Below are 20,015 nucleotides of genomic sequence, written 5' to 3'. Positions count from 1 at the left end.
GACAGTTGGGATCACTATGAGCCAGAACAACTTATGAATTGAGTTGATCTGACGTAAAGTTGGTGTTAAAAATGTAAGAATAGTCTATTATATTTTGCGAGGGGTGAAATTAACATGCACAATCCATGTTTTATCATTCCTAACATGTTCATCATATTCATGTAAATTCTTAGTGAGAAAATGGAAGGAAACAATGGTACCACAATAGTTGAGACTCTCAGACACATCTAATTTTATTTGTCCTGTCAGAAAAAGTCAAGAACTACACCAAAAATACTTCAGTCTCTTCTATCTACTGACATACAACAACCACAAAATTATAAATTATCCAGTACTGTTCTGGAAATTGTTTACTTTTTTTCCAATGATTTTTTTTTTTACATTTTTAGATGAGAAATGGATTTACAGATGTAGTATGAAGAAAGAGATAAAGACAGGGATAAAAAGACAATGAGATTTGGCACTACAGTTTTGGCTACATTATACAACCATTTATCATTACTTCTTTTGTTTTCCATCTCCAGTAGAGTAGGCTTTCTTTTTTTCTTGCAGGTAAAATATAAATCAGGAATCTGATTAGGAGGCCCATCTTTAGGACTCTTAGTGACAATTTGATTAATTTTAAAACGGCTGTTGTTTGCTTAGCTTTTTTTTTTTTCTACATTCAGCTTGGTTTAATTTGCATAATTTGGGCAATTCCCCCACTGACCAGTCCCAAGCAACTCCTATTAATACAAATTAAGATTTGGTGGATCACACCCTTGGTTTCTTCATGAAACTGAAGGTTAATTTGACACAAACCAGCTTTGCAAAACCAATATATATATATATATATATATATTATAAAGCATAAATTTATATGAGATTACAGAGTTTCCTAATATGATGTCTTAGATCAAACACACTCTTGAACTGCTTCCTCCTGTGCATTTATTCAGTAATTCTTATCATTCTAAATGGCTCTACTGATTTTGTGGAAGCCAATTTGTGGGGTTCTGAGAACTTCTGTTAAAAATTCAGCATGTTTCATTTACTGAAGATGAACTCAATGTAGCTGTAATATAAATCCATGTATCACATACGTCTATGATTGGACTCATGTGACTTGAGTCTTCCATCTAAGCACAGATCAGACCTTGAAGTGGTTGAATCATGTGGCCTTAATCAGTACTATTTTAGGAGACTATGAAGTGCCATTGCCTGTCAAGGTCACTAGTACTAATCCTGCTGCACTAGTAGCCTATATATAACACAATTTGTATAACACAGTTTCTTAGATGATGCCAAGGACTTGGTGCAAATGAACACAGGCATTATATTCCATTAAGAGTAATGTATATGCTTGGTTTTTGAAACATATGTGGATTTTTTTCCTGGGAGGAAAATATGGCTTCCCAATGATTAGCTCCGTATCTCTTTACCACCTACGTATTGACAGTGATATTAGATGTTGGCTTCATTAGTAAAAATGAACCCAAAGTCAGTTAGGAGAATCTTCTTAAAGAGTGAAGCTATGATCTGCAGTAGGTGCAAGGCATGATTACATGAGAGTGTATAGAAATATGCATGGGTTTTTTGGCGGTGGTAGTGGTTTATTCCACAGCTGCTCTGACATTATGTCATGGGTGACTTTTAAAATTATTTTGCATTTCTTTAAAAAAATGTTTAGTCATTGTATAGGGTGAAGGACAATTGAAAAGGGAAGAATTTAAAAATGCCAGCATGCAAATGTGGCATAAAACAGCAAGGTTATACTCCTAAAATCCTTTTAGTAACTTACTCATCATCTACACAATGTGCTAATTTAATTTGATACGTTTCATCAAATACTATCCAATACACAGGAGAACCAGTACCTCCTTCTTGATCCCTATTGCAGAAAATGTGAAGCTGAATAGCCAATATCACTGTTTCAGCTTGTGCTACTTCTAATATAATTTCCACTTTAAAAAATTATTTGCTGCTTACAAGTTTGTTTGTTTGTTTGTTTGCTTGTTTTGGTTGGTTGGTTGGTTGGGTTTTGTTTTTTCTGTCTTTTACATTTTGAGGAGAGGACAGTATTATCCAACTCTTTCAGATTCTCAGGAAAGAAAACGAGCCTTGCCAATAAGGATGATAATTTTCTGAAGCTATCTGATACCCACTGGCATAAGGAGGGCAAGTGTTTACATATTGTCATAATATCACCAGGCAAAACATATAACTTCGGTACTTGTATCTAATCTTGGGATATGAAAGGGCAGGCATATGCCTCGTGATGTCATAATGCATTATTTCATCATTTTGGGGTCATGGTGGCTAGTAGCAGATACCATTGTTATTCCTCTTATTCTGTATCTCTAGCAACATTTTATTTGTGTGGTAACTCACCTGATTGGCTAGCCATTTTTTATTTTTAATGTATTTTGGCAAACATACAGTAAACAGGCTATCTCCTGTGTTACTTTGAATCTCTCTATTGTAAGAGTGGCTGGCCATGTGGTGGGCATTTGCAGTGGTATCTGTCTGTTGCTCTGTTGAGCAAGATTCCCAGGAACCAAGGGGATATAAGCCTCTCTTACTCCTTGAGGAATCAAAATAAAATTTGTTTCACTTCTATAATTTTTTGTCTTCCTCTCAAATTAACCAAAAAAAAAAAGAAGAAGAAGAAACCAACCCCGGGCCCTTCTGAGATAGCAGTTCACCCTCTTTCTCTAAGTTGGATTTTGCTTTGTTGTTTTTGAATTTTGGCGGTCAGTTTTGGATTGTTGGAGGGCAGAATTGTTGTATTCAAAATTGGATTGACAGTCAGGAGACACATAGGAACCTGCTTGCATTCACTCTCACGGCTAATATTTCCCTCTTGAGAAACAACCAAAAATTAGTAGCCACAATCCAATAGTTTAATGCATGTGTGGGGCTTTTGGTAAAGAGACAGGAGTTTCCTTGTATGTAAGGGCTTTCCCATTCATTTTAATGTTAAGGACAGAATAATGCACATTGGAGCACCAGTGGTGCTAAATTGCTTTAAAAGCATCCATATAACATCACCATCCCTTGAAAACTCTTTGAGATGGATTTTTGCCCAAACAATTATGTATTTTATTTGTATATGATGGTTGTGCACTATAAAGTTCCTCCATCGATCTGAACTTTCCTTTCATGTCACATTGTGATAAACAAATTCCCCACCTTTGTTTGCCAAGTTTCAAGGCTGTTTTCTCAGCCAAGAAAGGCCTAATAAATTATGTTTACTGTTTCTTTTACCTTCTTGTCAATGTTTTCTGGGTTTGCTTTTTTTGTTTCATTTTTATTTTCTTAACAAATACTTAGCAATGGTTTTAAAAATATTTGTACATTGTGAGATATAGTCAACACCTAACATGCCTTTGTACAAGATCCTGACTTAGTTACAAATTAACGAGAACAATGCACTAAAGGGGAAGGTGAGAATGAATGAAAGAGAGAAAACTATCCATTAAGATGACACCTGCACTTGGAGTTAGTGTATTCTCGTCACACCGATAAGCAAGGCGCCCTCTGTGAACTAGAGCAATGATTTAGAGACATGATGTGGTTTTCCCACTCCCTCCATCCCCAGGCCATCGCATGGCTTTAATGGCCTTCTGTTTTAGCGGCCTTATTTTCATGATTTACCGATCCTGACGAAAGCCAGGGAGATACAGACCGCGAGCTGGTTTGCTTAGCCATGCTGTAGTGGCTGATGACGGTGTAGAATCTGCCCCGGGAGTTGGAATCCTGAGCTGAATAGTAAGCATCGAGAGAAGCGGGAATGCACCTCTTATGCTGGAGATTAAGGGAAAAAAACAGGTACCATGAATACCAATTAAGCAAAAACACCTTTTTATTTAATGATCTACTTGCCATCAATTTAACTCACCCTGAACCCCTTGCAAAAGTTTAAATATTTTGAGTGCAATTCTAGCTACCAAACCCAGCTCCATGGCAGTTGACTATTGGTTGATTTCAAAAAGCTAAATGTAGAATTGGGTCTGGCTATTACTTAAATGGGTAAAATCCCAGGACTGTAGTTCAGACTATAGAAAATAAGAAATAGAAAAAGAACAAAAGAACAAAAGAGCAATGGGATACCATTCTGCATTGTTGCCAAAATAACTGCATGGATCTGTCCATGGAGCAAAAATCACCAGCAGTTGACTTTGACTCAAAAGAAACATTTATTTCCTGGATGCAATTTGTTCTTAGGATAGTCCTGCAAATCTCAGTAGAACTACAAGTACATATGTTCTCTTTGTAGGGTATAGGCCAGCATTGGCAAACCTTTTTGGCATGCAAGCCAGAAGTGGCACACAGAGCCATCTCTCTGGACATGTGAGCCATTGCCCATTGCTCTTCTGGGTTCCGGCAGGCTGACCAGCTGGTCTTCAAGTGCACGGGAGTGCCAGAAACTGGAAGAGCAACCGCCCGGTGCACATGTGCATGCCGGGTGGCTGCTCTTCTGGTTTCCGGTGCACGCATGTGCACCAGCCACCTGATCTTCCATTTTCTGGCGTGCATGTGCACGTGAAGACCAGCTGGTCAGTGCACATGTGCGGGCCAGAAACCGGAACATCATCTTTCCGGCGCTCACATGTGCATTGGGCAGCTGCTGTTCTGGTTTCTGGTGCTCTCGCGCACATGAAGACCAGCTGGCCAGCGCGCTGGAACCCGGAAGAGCAACGGGCAACAGCTCGCGTGCCCGGAGAGATGGCTCTGCATGCCACTTCCGGCATGCATGCCATAGGTTCGCTGTCACTGGTATAAGCTAATGAAAAGAATATTGTCCTTAGATGTAAAGACATAGACTTGAAATTCAACAAGACAGTGAATCATGCTTGCCAGTAGGTAATTTTTCCTCAGTTTTATTACTCCTACTCCTATTTCTCCCTTTATTCTGTGACAATAAACTGAGGAGCAATAAAGATGTCCCAAAACTTTAAAAATGCATAGTGCGTAACTGTATGCCTCTTACATTTTTAATCTGGTGCTGAGACTAAGCTGAGTCAAAAACCTAGTTTTTGTCAGCCTGTTCAAAAATAAATGGGAGTAGCTGGTTGAGGTCTGCTTGAAGATTTATACCTGTCAGATTCAGAATAATTGAGGCTGTTGGAGGGTATTGCAGACCTTTATTTCCTAAAGCACTAACCACTTTTCAGCATGTTGTTGACAAATTATATCTTCAGTCCTGACAGAGAAAGGTAGGATTAAATTGTAGTCATGCAGCGAACTAGATTCTATCACTAGCTGAGACAGTTCATTCATCCCAGGCTTCTTACCTTATAAACAAATCCATCTGGGCAACTGTGGTCGTAGGTAAATGCTTTGTATACCACAAGAAAGACTATGCAGGCAAGGAATGCAAGAGCCAGGCTTATGAGAATAGTGACCTGCAAAACAATTAACAATTAAATTAATCTCTTGTCATGAATGTTAGCTCCCTAGAAAATCATGTGTATTTATAGTCAGTTTAACAGATTTGTGGCTGCGGTTGTTTTTTAGCACAACATGCAGCACTTAACTCCCATCATCACAGATATTAAAATGAATACTGGTATATTTTCTAAAAGGGTATATTAACACTAGGAAAGCAAATTAATAACTTTGGAGGAGCTATATCAAAGACAGCAAGCTAAACTAGAACAAATTGCAGCAAGCGTTCATGAAATGATATTAGAGATATTAGTTTGATATAGTGGTTAAGGTGCTGGCCTTGAAATCAGGAGGCCTGATTTCTAGGCCTGCTTTAGGCAAAAAAGCCACTGGGTGACTTTAAGACAGTAATTCTCTCAACCTCACCCAACCCATCTAACAGAGATGCTGTTGCAAAGAAAATAGAAAGCAAGAATATTAGGTGTCTCTGCTGCCTTGAGTTACATACCTATATATATACATGTAAGATAGATAATAGATAGATTATAGATGAAATAGAGATAAGAGATCACAGAGACAGAGAGATAATTGTGATAAAACTAAATCATCAACATCAACATATAAAGCAGGGGTGTCCAACTGGTGGCCCACGGGCCGGGTGTGTCACACGCAGGCCATGCCCACCCCAGCTCCGCGAAAGGGAAAATATTGCAAAATGTCATGTGGCGGCAACGTGACGCAGCAAGTTTGATGCCCACGGTCTAAAGCTTTATAGAAAATCAGAAATTGAAGTCCAATCATTGACAAAGTCTATACAAATTTTTAGCACAGATTTAGAAATGGAATTTGGCCTAGGGAGATTTATTGCCTCTGTAGCAATAAATCAGGATAAAATCACAAACAGTAATGTTATTGAAATGGCAAATGGCCAAACTATCAAGAACCATTAGGATGAAGCCTACAAGTATACAGTTGAATAACATCAAGCATAGATAAGTTAAAAGTGTGATTAATAAACAAGACATCCAAGGAGTGAGAATATTACCAAGCACAAAAGTTAGTAATGCTATCAATACCTGGGTCATACTTATGATATGATACACTGCTAGAATTATTAACTGGACACAAGCTGAACTAGACAGTTTAGACCAAAACAAGAAAACTGATCACCATTCACTATGCATTACATCTCTGTAGTGATATCGATGGATTATACCTGCCCCAAAGAAATGGAGGAAGAAGTTTCCTTCAAGTCAGACAAATTGTTGAAGAAGAAAAGTGTGCATTGATTTGTTATGTAAAAGACAGTCAAGAACAAGCATTGATGCAAGTTAAAAATGAGAAATATTAAAGCAACAAGAGAATATTGAAAAAATGTAATAAAAACATGAACAAAAAGTTGGCAAGGAAAAGGATTGCATGGTCAATTTTTACAAATGATCATGTGGAAGGTGGATAAAGGTAAAACCTGGCAATGGTTTACAACTGGAACATTAAAAAAAGAAAGTGAAGATTTCATTTTTGTTGCACAAGAGCAAGGTATTTGAACTAATACAATGAAGACGAGAATTGAAAAATCATCAAATAATTCGAAGTGCACTTTGTGCAAAGAAGCAGATGAAATATAATATCTTGTGAGAGACGGTCATGCAAACTGATTATAAACAATGACATAACACAGTCACCAAAATGATTCACTGCAAAATCTGTAAACATTATCATGTACCAGTAATGAATTAGTAGGAACATGTAGTTGAAAAAGTAGTTGAAAATGAGCAGATTAAATTTTGTGGAATTCTGAATATAGACTGATTAACATCTTGACTCATAACACACCAGATATAACTGTGGTTGAAAGGGAAAAAAAATGTGGATAAATACATAGTAGACAGTAGAGTAGATAGTGGAATAGAAGATAAAGAATTGGAGATAATAGAATAGAAGACAAAGAATCTGAGAGCATCACAAAGTATCAAGATCCAAAAAACTGAAATTAAAAGATTATGGCACAAACCAGCTATGGCAGTCCCAGGGATTATCAGCACACTGGGTGCCAGACCAAAAAAATATTGTACAGCACTTAGAAAATCTGTGTATTGACATTTCCATCTGTCAGCTGGAAAAAACCAAACAACTTGGAGTGCATATATACTATACTGATACATTACAGCATTCTGAGTTCTTGGGGAAGAAGAACAGTGGTGGAATTCAAATTTTTTTACTACCAGTTCCATGGGTGTGGCTTGATGGGCATGGTGTGGCTTGGTGGGTGTGGCAGGGGAAGGATACTGCAAAATCTCCATTCTCACCCCACCCCAGGGGAAGGATACTGTAAAATCGCCATTCTCACCCTACCCCAGGGGAAGGATACTGCAAAATCCCCATTCTCTCCCCACTCCTGGGGGAAGGATATTGCAAAATCTCCATTCCCACCCCACTTTGGGGCCAATCAGAGGTGGTATTTGCCGGTTCTCCAAACTACTCAAAATTTCCGCTATTCCGCTGTCAGAACCTATTGAATAGCACCCCTGAAGAATGAATATGAAGACCGACACCAGCTAAAGAACTTGCAGCTGTGAATTCACATTGTTGTGAAGAGATAATAATCGAATAGCAAAAAAAAAATAGCCTACAAGAAAGATCAAATAGAAAACAGAAAAGAGATATGGCAAAATCAAGTATTACATGGACAGCACATCATACAAAACTAGCAGGTAAGGCGAAAAAACAAGAAGACCTGGCCATGGAAAGTTGAAAAAAGAGATAGAGGGGCTAATTTTCAACAAAATCAATTCTTGAAGAAATGCATATAAGCCAAAATTGAGAAGACAGCACAGACAACAAAAGAAGCTGAAGAAACAGTGGATCAGGGGTGAAATCCAGCAGGTTCTGACAGGTTCTGGAGAACCAGTAGCAGAAAGTTTGAGTAGTTTGGAGAACCAGTAGCAGAAATTTTGAGTAGTTTGGAGACCTGGCAAACACCACCTCTGGCTGGCCCCAGAGTAGGGTGGGAATGGAGATTTTGCAATATCCTTCCCCCAGGAGTGGGGACGGAATGGGGATTTTGCAGTATCCTTCCCTTGGAGTGGGGTGGGAATGGAGATTTTGCAGTATCCTTCCCCTGCCACACCTACCAAGCCACACCATGCCCACCAGGCCACGCCCACAGAACAGGTAGTAAAAAATTTTGGATTTCACCACTGCAGTGGATCACCTAATTAGCTGCTGCAAAAAATGACACAGGCTCATCAGAAACAACTGCATAGCAAAGTAGCAACAATAGTGTATTGGAATATCTACAAGAAACATCACTTGCCTGCAAGCAAGAACTGGTAGAACCACAAAATAGACAAAGTAATAGAAAATGAAGAAGCTAAAGCATTCTGGGACTTTAGAATTCAAACAGACAAGCACCTACCACAACACCGCAGACTTAACAATTGTTGATAAGAAAGAAAAACATGTCTGGGTAGTGCAGTACTTGAAGTCAGCAGAATAGAAGAGAAAGAACTGGAGAAAATCACAAAATACAAAGATCTGCAAATAAAAATTGAATGACTACGGCAAAAGAAAACAAAGATTCAGTCTGAACATCTGGCTGACTATGTGACCAACCACAATAATAACAATAAATATCAACATCTGAAACTATGAATTTCTAGCATATACAACGTAAACAAGCTAATTTGGACTGGAATCTAATATCTCTAGGCAGAAAAACATAAAATATGCAATGCTAAATATCACCAAGTGTGTTTCCATCTGGCAATAAGAACACAATAACACCTATGAAGCCAAGGGTCAAAATAACATAGTTTCCCGCTGAGATTGATCTGGGAACAGCTCAAGGTGAAAACATGACTTTCTGGATGAAAATGACAAAGATGTTATTGGCTGCGATGCACTCTAAGTATAAATGCTGGCTGATTTTGAGTATATTGATGCTGCCTTAGCCCGCTTGTTCAATTAACACCCAGAGAATAGGAGACGAAGGCAGGAGGGAGGAAGCAGAAAATAGATCCAGCCTCAGTACCTGATTTGAAGAAGCCATAAACAGTGATGCTCGTTGCATCCTGCTCCCTCTTTTTTCATTTTTAAAAATGCATTATAATTGGGGCAACTGGTGGGGCATGCATATCTTCAACGCAGAGTGTGTTATTATTTTCACTTCTAAAATGTATTGTTTATCTTCAAGAAAATGTAGCGGCAAAAGATAAATGTAAATATAATGGTATGCACTCCAATATACAAGTATACTGAATTCATTACTAAACTTATGAAATACCCCTCCCCAATACATACCAACTCCTTATAGTGTCCTTGTCAAGGTAAATCAGTCAGGAATCTGTGGTCCAGTAAACCAAATTGTTTCTTCTTTTTTTGTAAAGTTTTTTTTTTATTTTTTACACAAACACACACACAAACATACAATGTATTTTTGCTGAACAGAGTATTTGGCCGGTTAACAAATTTAAACAATTTTTAGTCCTTTCAACTAAAATTACAATTTCTATACCTCCTTTTTGCCATAATATTTATTTTCATCTATTTTTTACCAATATTACCCTTCATTTTCACCTCTAATTTTAACCAAATTCCATTTTCCCTTCTATTCTATATTAAACCCCTTCCCATTATCATCTATTTTTATATCCATCCTCAAATTAATTAATTATGTGGTGTTACAGTTATTTAATTCTTGTAGTAATAATAAAATTGTTTCTATTCACTGACTATATTTCTAAGATAGTAGGGCTAGCATGCTGAGGTAGGAAGGGATAAATAATAAGGTCACAAAGATTTGTTTATCTAAAATATTCCAACATCATGCTGTAGTTGCCACTGTGTTTGCCTTTTTCTTTTTCTTGCTCTTGTAATGTAGTGGACCAAAGGTAGCTAAACTCTTATTTTGCCTTGGCTCATGGATCTTCAGAAAAGTGTCAATGCTTTGCTGGGAGTCCACAATATACTATTTATTGATTTGCATGGAAATAAAATTATGTCATATCTTCAAAGTGATTTGATTGCTTTAAATGAGCCAGGTTTTGGGCACAACAAAAAGAAGGCCAATTTGCAAATATCTGTTGAGACAAAACCGATAACCATTTTTATTAGGAACAACAAAAAGTTTGTTTGCTATAATATATCAAGTACTCAGTAAAACCTCAGTAAAACATGTGTTCCAATATCTGAGGGGCTGCCACAAAGAGGGGGTCAACCTATTCTCCAAAGTACCTGAAGACAGGATAAGAAGCAATGGATGGAAACTAATCAAGGAGAGAAGCAACCTAGAACTAAGGAGAAATTTCCTGACAGTTAGAAGAATTAATCAGTGGAACAACTTGCCTCTAGAAGTTGTAAATGTTCCAACACTGGACGTTTTAAAGAAGACATTGGATATTCATTTGTCTGAAATGGTATGGTATGGTATCCAAGCAGGGGGTTGGACTAGAAGATCTCCAAGGTCCCTTCTGTTATTCTACTCTAGCGTGGAACCTAGAAAGACAGTATGACTGGAAACAGAACATTGAGTTTCACAGCTGAAGATATGATAGTATGTCCTTCTTCTTCCATAAAATCTTTAAAAAACTGGAAAGCTGCCTAGATACACCTCTGTCCAAGGGCAGCCAATCTATTTTAAGGCCAAAGCATCACTGTTCTTTTTTAAAGAGCCTCCAATATTTTTGCTTTGTAAACTAAGGCAGACTTACTGCAATCTCCCTCAAGTAATCCCAGGATTGAGCTCCCCTGTCTCAATGATGGAAAAATCATCAAGAGAGCTGAGAAAGATATCTATGGAAATTCTCAATCATCCAGGTCATCGTTGTCCCAAAGGTGCTTTTTCAAAAGGCAACTGGACTTTCTGATTTTTCTTTGAAGACATTTCGCTTCTCATCCAAGAGCTCTTCGGTCGGTTTGAAAAACCACCTTTGAGTTGAGAAAGATATTTGTGCCTTGACAAACAGTTCTGTCCTAACAAAGTGCTGAAACAGTGCTGATCTGCCTCAATCAGATGCTTCTCATTTGTAAAAGTTGTTAAGCAATGCTGCTGTGTCACACAATGGAAAAAAAATATAGGGGACCATTGCTTTGTTTTTATCAGGGATTCAAAGGGGTATCTCATGCAAATTCTGTAGAAGCAAAGTATCCTTTCAGTTCACTAGTAGCTAGATTGGTTCTGTATCTTGTGATATTCAGGAGGTTTGTCATACTAATCATTCTATCACCCAACCCTACTGCTATCTCCTTTTAGATACTTCCACCACAACCTACAAAATTGAAACCACTTCCATTTGTTTTGTATAAACATTTAGATGCCTCTTCTTGTTTAAAAAAAATCCAAATTGTTTGACAGTACAATTCAAGCAACCATAATGGTAAGCTAAAGCATATACTAAAATATTCTATAAAATATAAACAATAAATCAATCAGATGAAAAGAAGAACCAGCAGTACAGAAGTTAAAACTATCCTAAGAATGTGTGTATTTAGTGGCATTCTCGATTCAAGCTCTTCCTTCCCCTGATGTACTATGTATTAACTTCCAGCCTGTTTTTCAGTTCACTTTGCTTTGGTCTTCCATCACCAGGTTGCAATCTCTTTGACTCTCTCAGCCAATACAAAATTCAAAGCCAGCAAAATAAATACTTACTCATGTCTATACCCAGTTACCTGCAATTAACATTTGAACTAGCTTGAAATTTCTCATTATGAGAAACAGATTATGGTCATCAAAGCCTCCAATTTTAAAGCTATGTTTCAAGTTTGCAACTATTATTATAAATCATGTAATTTAATGGATTCTTTTAAAGAATAGTAAAGTTGACAAAAACCCAGTATAGTAAAGAAATCAAGCCCTTTAGAGACTGAAGGGAAAAATGAGAATAATAAGCATAAATTACCATTTTCCAAATTCTCTTGAAAATGCAAAACTTGATTATTATTGAAATAATACATAATCAGAAAAATGAACTATCTAAATAGTTGTCCAGAAGGAACCTTCCATAAAAGTTCCTTAATCCACAGTGGGAGGAGAATTTGTTTTTTATAATAATTTATGTTTCAGCACTTTCATTTTTCCTAATGCCCCTCTTATTTTTATCATATCTCATATGCCACTTGAATTCTAATGCCTTCATGTGGAAACATTATTTCTCATTCTTCTCAAAACCAGATATCTCGTGTTTACATGGAACTTCATGTTCTAATTTTTTTCCTCTTAGTCTCAACTGCATGATAAAATAAATGTGTAATTGAAAGTGGAAGCCACATATTTAATTCCTTTTAACTTACTGTTATCATAACTCCGTGATTTGATCTACTCATTGAATGATCCTGACTAATGAACAAAGACATATAGTTTACCTGGGCTTGATCTGGGCAGTTCAAATAACCTTATTTTAGTTCAGAACTGATTCAGAATCAACCCATATAGTCAGTATTATTTGTTATGTGCATGCAGGTGCAACCTGTAGAGAGGGAAGGAAGTAGGAAAGGGGAATGGCATCAAGGTGCTTTGGAAACGTGGTTCTCCAAGAGGGATTACATCTTCCAGGCCCATTTCTCCTCTTTTCCATTGATGACCTTACAGAGGTTTGTCCACAGCAACTTTCATTAAAATAAGAAGCATTAGAAATATACTTCACAGTGTTTCTTAATATCACCACTGGTTTTAGAAAACTCAGGAAGCATTTTTAATGCTTGTAAGAATAATTGAATATCCATGCTTTATAGAGATGAATCATCTATTGAGAGTGCCTCTCACAAAGATAAAGTTTAAAAATAGAAGACGGAGGCATGTAGGAAAGCTTGACAATATTAGACAAACACTTTGGCTCTATTTGAAGCCAAGTAATGAATGCATAAATTTAATGAATTTCCCATTTGGACAAATTGGAGGATTCAGTATTAGGTTGAAATTTCATATACAGCTGCCGAGAAGGTTTGGCAGAAGAGACAAGCAAGATATATCCTGTAGGTCTCTATAATATGAAGGATGAATCTTTATGTTGCATCTAGATGGGGATGGGCTGCATGTAAACCAGAGGTGGGTTTCAGCAGGTTCTTACCAGTTCTGGAGAACCGTTAGTGGAAATTTTGAGTAGTTTGGAGAACTGGTAAATACCACCTCTGACTGGCCCTGCCCCCATCTATTCTCTGCCTCCCGAGTCCCAGCTGATCGGGAGGAAATGGGGATTTTGTATTAACCTTCCCCTGGAGTGGAGAGGGAATGGAGATTTTACAGTATTCTTTCCCTGCCACGCCCACCAAGCTACGCCCATCAATCCATGCCACGCCCACCAAGAAACACCCCCAAAACCGACAGTAAAAAAATTTGAAACCCACCACTGATGTAAACCTAATAAATAAATAAATAAATAAAAACATTTTTTTACAGTTTCTTGTAATTTTACAGTTCTTCCCCTTTCACTATCACCCATCCCATCATAATCTTACTTTGGAAGAATGATGGCCCCATTCTACTATAAGTAATATTTTCCCTACATCAGGATAAGCCAGTTTTCCTATGCTTAAAAACAAGTATGGATGGCTGAGGAATTCTGGGAGTTGAAGTCCACAAGTCTTAAAATTGCCAAGTTTGGCATTCCCTGCTCAAAACAGCCACAATACATGGAGCATAGAATTAGAGTTCGGTGCAACTGGAGAGAACAGCTCTACACATTCCAGGGAGAGATCCAGCCACTATTTGGAAAGTTTTATCATCCTTAGACTAGAAAATATTAAAATACCCTGTTTCCCCCAAAATAAGACATCCCCTGATAATAAGCCCAATTGGGCTTTTGGGCACATGGCAATAAGGCCAAGCGCTTATTTCAGGGTTCAAAAAAATATAAGACAGGGTCTTATTTTTGGGAAAATACAGTATTATTTCAAAATAGGTTGTGCATAACATTTAGGACAGTTTAAAGGTGGGAACAAATGGTTGACGTTTCTTTAATAAAAGCACAACATGACTAGAATTAAATTAAGACTCTTATTCTTCAGAAAATGTTTTTCATGTCTCTTCCAACATTTTTTTTTTCCTTTTGGGAACCTCTGATGTCACCATTGCCCGGTTTGCTTTACATATCGTCACCACAAAGCCTGCCTTTTCAGATGATATCTCTGCCATTAATTCTGCCTGCCCTGCTACTCTGGGAGAGCAATGAGATGACAGAACAAACAAGTACATCATGTTTCCAAGTAATTTGTCAAATAATTAAATTAAGCAGCTGGCTCAGTTAGACTGGCCATAATATCATTTCTGGAGCTTGTTTGGATCCTAATGGATTTGATGCTTTAAGTGTTTGTGGAGCCAGGTTGTAGTTAGGAGACATATTTCATTGCCAAGTCCTAAATTTCCAGTGAGGGAATAACAATTACTGTATGCTTAATAAGCACTGGGTGAGTTATAAAATGCTTTCTTTCTAAGCAGATGCACTGAAGTGATAAATGTTTTACACTTGGGTGGGAGGTTTACATAGAAGAAGGTTAATGGGACCAAAATGGTAGCAGCTTTTTTTTTTTAAATGTTCTACGGAAAACTTGCTTGGCTCATGCACAACTTAGATGTGACAGGTTTCATGTTAAAATATTCCGTTATTCCGTTATTCGGTTTCTTCTCCCTCCTGGAGGACATGGAGTGAGCATAATAGGATCCATAGGGAAATGTTTTAATTAATCTATAGCCTGTTCAGTCAATTGACTCTAAATACTGTGCAAGAACATCCAAATCCGCTTGCATATATACAATACTATATAATGGAAACAAACATAATAATCACAGTTAAACATCACAATTAGTCTTAGAAATAGTTACAACAGTTACTCAAATCTCAAAGGCGTGCAGAACAACCATAATTTTGCAAACTTCCATAAAACCATGGGAGCAAATGCTGCCCTTGGGTCAGAAACAAGCTGTTCCAAAATTGGGCAGTGCCCACAGAGAATAGCTCTTCTCATGCCTTTATAGTTAGAGATCTTCAGTAGGCATTCTCTGACCCCATGGGAGAGGCAAACTCAAAAATACCCATGCCATGAACTACTAAATTTTTATAGGTGATAACTAGCACTTTGAATTGTCCTTCGAAACATATCCAGTGCAAGTCCCATTGCAATGGTGCTCTATGGCAGAATCAAGACTGTCTACTTAGCCTATTGACTGCTATGCTTTGCTGCAACAAAGGTTTTTGGTGAAGAGAGGCTGTGACAGAGAAGGCTCATTTCTTTAGTCCCAAGTAAGATAGCCCCATGTAAAGTAATCAATACTGGAGATGACAAAGGGTTGATATTTATTGCTTCCTGTCCTAGGTAAGACTACTCCTGCCTTGGCTTCCATTCTCAGGACCTATACGTTGAGGAATACCTCCAAATTGTGGACCTGCTCTCCTTGGGATAGGGTTAGTGATTCTCAGTACAACTGGATATAATCAGTATATTGATAATATCTCACCTTAAACTAGTGAAACTTCTCCCAGAAGCTTCAAATTGATGTTAAATCAGAGAGGGGAGAAGATCAAGGACTGCCACCCCTTGAGGGAAGACCAACAACCTGATCATTCTCACCATACCTTTTGACAGCCAGCTGAACTCCAGCACCCAAGAAGGAATGGAATCATTATAATATCAGACCTCCAAATCCCAACCACATAAACAATCAAGCAGGACTATACAAATGGCAAAAGTTCTAATAAAACAAGGATGGATGGCCATGCTTTCTTCATCCAAGTTCAGCCACAAGTCACAAATGAGAGTCACCAATTAGGTTTAGTCCTATGCTCAGGTCTGAATCCCAGTTTCAATGGATCTGGACAATCTGTTTTGTCCAAAAGTTCTGCAACTCTTAACCCACCACTGTCCCCACATAGTAGAAATTGGATGTAGGATGATGGTTTCCCAAAATAAATTAATCCAAGGCAGATTATTTATTTATTTATTTATTTATTTATTTATTTATTTATTTATTTATTTATTTATTTATTTGATTTGATTTGATTTGATTTGATTTGATTTGATTTGATTTGATTTGATTTGATTTGATTTGATTTGATTTTTATACCGCCCTTCTCCAACAGGACTCAGGGCGGTGAACAGCCGAGATAAAACATAAAATATAAAATTTTAAAAACAGTTTAAAAGACATTAAATAATTTCGGCCCTCAATTTAAAACAACCCAGTTAAAACCAATTTCAAATTAAAACCGAAAGGATGGGATCAAGCCAGCCCGGCTAGATGAAATAGATGTGTTTTCAGGGCCAGACGAAAAGTCCGGAGGTCTGGTATCATGCGTATCTCTGGGGGTAGGTCGTTCCAGAGGGCAGGTGCCGCCACAGAGAAGGCTCTCCCCCTGGGGGTCGCCAGCCAACATTGTCTGGCCGACGGCACCCTGAGGAGGCCCTCTCTGTGCGAGCGAACTGGTCGGTGGGAGGCTATTGGCGGCAGAAGGCGGTCTCGTAGATACCCCGGCCCTGAGCCATGGAGCACTTTAAAGGTGGTCACCAACATCTTGAAGTGCACCCGGAAGACCACTGGAAGCCAGTGCAGCTTGCGCAGGAGAGGTGTCACATGGGAGCGCCCCGTCGCTCCCATAATCCCCTGCGTGGCTGCATTCTGGATCAACTGGAGCCTCCGGGTGCACCTCAAGGGGAGCCCCATGTAGAGAGCATTGCAGTAGTCCAGGCGGGAAGTGACGAGTGCCTGAGTGACCGTGCATAGGGAGTTCCGATACAGAAAGGGACGTAACTGGCATATCAGGCGGACCTGATAAAAAGCCCCTCTGGCCACGGCCGTCATATGCTCTTCTAAAGACAGCCGTGCATCCAGGAGGACGCCCAAGTTGCGAGCCCTCTCCGTTGGGGCCAGTGATTTGCCCCCAATAACCAGCAATGGCACCAGCTGGCTATATCGGGATGCCGGAAGCCATAGCCACTCAGTCTTGGAAGGGTTGAGTCAGAGCCTGTTTCTCCCCATCCAGGCCCGCACGGCCTCCAGGCACCGGGACATCACTTCAAAGGCATCGTTGGGGTGGCCTGGGGTGGAGATGTACAGCTGAGTGTCATCAGCATACTGATGGAACTCCACCCCAACGCCACGGATGATCTCACCCAGCGGCTTTACATAAATGTTGAACAGAAGGGGTGAGAGGACCGACCCTTGCAACCCTATTGAATAGGGGCAGATCATTGCTTCTCTCAAAATTACCAGCATCAACATACCGGGGGGGGGGAGGAAGGAGGGAGAGGGAGAGAGATTAACTAAATATACATTTGTCTCCAGACATTTAACTAGCCAGGAAAGGGTTAAGTCCACAAGTTCTGGAGATAATGCTACAAAGAACCCTTTTGCCCACTTGCTCAGAAACATCCTAGTAACCATGAAAAAAGCTACCTCCACTATTTTATCATATCCATATCATACCTTGCTTCCTATTCAGAGCAGATATGAGCAATTTTATTTACAATATAGTCAGTCAGATTATGGTAACCTCAGATTGTATAGCCATGTATAATTATATAGTTATAAGACACATTATCAATCACAGATAAATGATTGATTATTGAACGTCTGTATTAGGACTTAGCTTCCTAGCAAACTGCAAAAAGAAAAGAAAAACTTGCTTCATTCAAATCTACAAAATTGAGCTAACTCCACCCAGTCTGCTAAGCCATTTGTGAAGGAAGACCCAGCATTTTCACTGCATGCTTCACAATGAATCCCCAGAGTTGAGCCAGAATGCAAATCCACAAGGTTACAGTGTGTATGTGTGTGTGTATTAAGTTTGGGGGGGGGAAATAAATAGCAAGTATCTTATTATTCCCTGAAGGAATTTCTATTTCAGATTAATCTGTTTTTCTAATCTTAATTTTTCATAATTGTTTATCCCACACATACTGATACCATTCATTCAGTTTTCTTCTATCGATGAATAAATCACCAACATCATAATACTCTGGAATGGGGCATTCACAGAACCAAAAGTCCAACAATACAGTTAGAACAATTAATCACTGGAAAGACTTGCCTCCAGGCGTTGTAGATGCTCCAACACAGGAGATTTTTAAGAAGAGATTGGACAACAATTTGTCTGAAATGGTATAATATAGGGTTTCCTGCTTGAGCCTGGTGTTGGATTAGAAGACCTCCAAGGTTCCTCCCAACTGTTATTCTGTTATTCTGTCCTAAAATCCCAGTGAAATATCTGACAACTACATTGTTTTTCTGAGAGGTCCTTGGTGCTCTCTGAGCTTGGTTGTTTTTGTGCTGATGTTTTGTTTCCCAAACTAGATAACATCATCAGTACTAGTCTGTCATCTAGCATTGATGACGTTAATTCGTTTGGATAATGAAATATCAACAAGAAAACAACCAAGCTCCGAGAGCACCAAGGATCCCTCATGTCAACCCTGAGTTATAAATATTCTCCTGTATTGATACGTTGTTTTATTCTGTTAGCTCAAAGAATCACTACAGTACATCAAACATTGCAATACTGATTAGTAAAGAATTTACTATAAAAGGTTATAAAAGCCAATATTTGTAAAACAATTGATTTTGTCATGCACTTCATATTAAATATCAAATTTTGGTACTGGGAGATATGATTTGACAGTGTCCTTGTCCTTGTTTATTTGTAAATGTGTTGTTATGTGTATTTATAGCCAAGTCTTCCATTGTCAAAATAACATTTAGTGTAGCTTACAAATATCCTTTTCTACAAACAGAACTTTGTAATATGAAGTGCATGACACTGTCTAGTGTACTGAATTGATTGAAAGTTTCAGTAATAAATATGACTAGGAAGTAGTTACACAGCTTTTTCTTCCCTAATTTGGTTTCCATCCTGTGTGTTAGATTTCAGTTCTTGTAATTCTCAGACAGCTAGTCCATTTCAACTGGTGAAAACGATTTTAAAAATTCAGGTTTTGTATGATTGTGAGAATCCATAATCACTGTTTCCATCCTCCATGTATTCCAATTATTTTCACTCCTGTCATCGTTGGTTCTGTCCTGCAGGTCTAACAATGGCATAACTGTAGAAGATCTTTACATTGGAAAGACATGAGCAGCTGAATGCTAAACAGTGTAATATGTAAGGGAAAATAAAAATTAATGATAAACTATGAATAGTGGATTAGATAGGATGCTTAATTTTCTGGTGTTGAGATTCAGAAACATGATTGTTGCTTTTCCAGAAAAAAGGCAATTTCAAGAACATGATCCTTTAACTTCTAATGGGTGTTCTCAGTTGATGAGTACTTTTTAGAGCAGCCTTTCTAAAATGACCTTATAAAAAGGAAAGTTTGTGATGAGAAAAATTGGGACTGACTTGTCTTTCAAATCTGTAAATTGAGCAACTGATTAAATAATAGAGCTCCTATATAACAGCATGTCCCCTAGCTGCCAGCTTTTATAGGTGATATCACATTGCATTATGTTTCATCTAGGGCACTTCACCAAGCGATTAACATGGGATTTTGCATTAATGGAAAGTCCCAGAGCTTGAAGGACATTTTTAAATGCAACACCAAATACAATTCAGCGCTGAAATTATCAAAGAAGTTAGAACATTTGTGGATACTGGAAAGGGAAGACCACATTTGTCAATGATTTGCCTATACTCAGTTAACAGAAAGATTTAAACTGG

The 20,015-nt window shown here is 38.2% G+C and overlaps 1 protein-coding gene across 1 annotated transcript in view; it reads right to left on the bottom strand.

The window, feature by feature from the left end:
* Positions 1-208: 208 nt before the first annotated feature.
* Positions 209-20,015, bottom strand: part of NSG2 (neuronal vesicle trafficking associated 2) — a 65,922-nt gene continuing 46,115 nt past the window's right edge. Inside the window, exons 4-5 of the mRNA XM_034405345.3 lie at positions 5,277-5,387; positions 209-3,786 (exon numbers count right to left, since the gene is read on the bottom strand). Coding sequence (XP_034261236.1) covers positions 3,595-3,786; positions 5,277-5,387 — 303 coding nt within the window. The 3' untranslated portion in view covers positions 209-3,594. The remainder of the gene's footprint in view (positions 3,787-5,276; positions 5,388-20,015) is intronic.

The sequence above is a fragment of the Pantherophis guttatus genome, chromosome 2 (assembly GCF_059756535.1).
Source record: "Pantherophis guttatus breed Tessera chromosome 2, ASM5975653v1, whole genome shotgun sequence".
NCBI lineage: Eukaryota > Metazoa > Chordata > Lepidosauria > Squamata > Colubridae > Pantherophis > Pantherophis guttatus.
The sequence above is the reverse complement of the archived record's forward strand: the minus strand, read 5'-3'. Positions and strand labels throughout refer to the sequence as shown.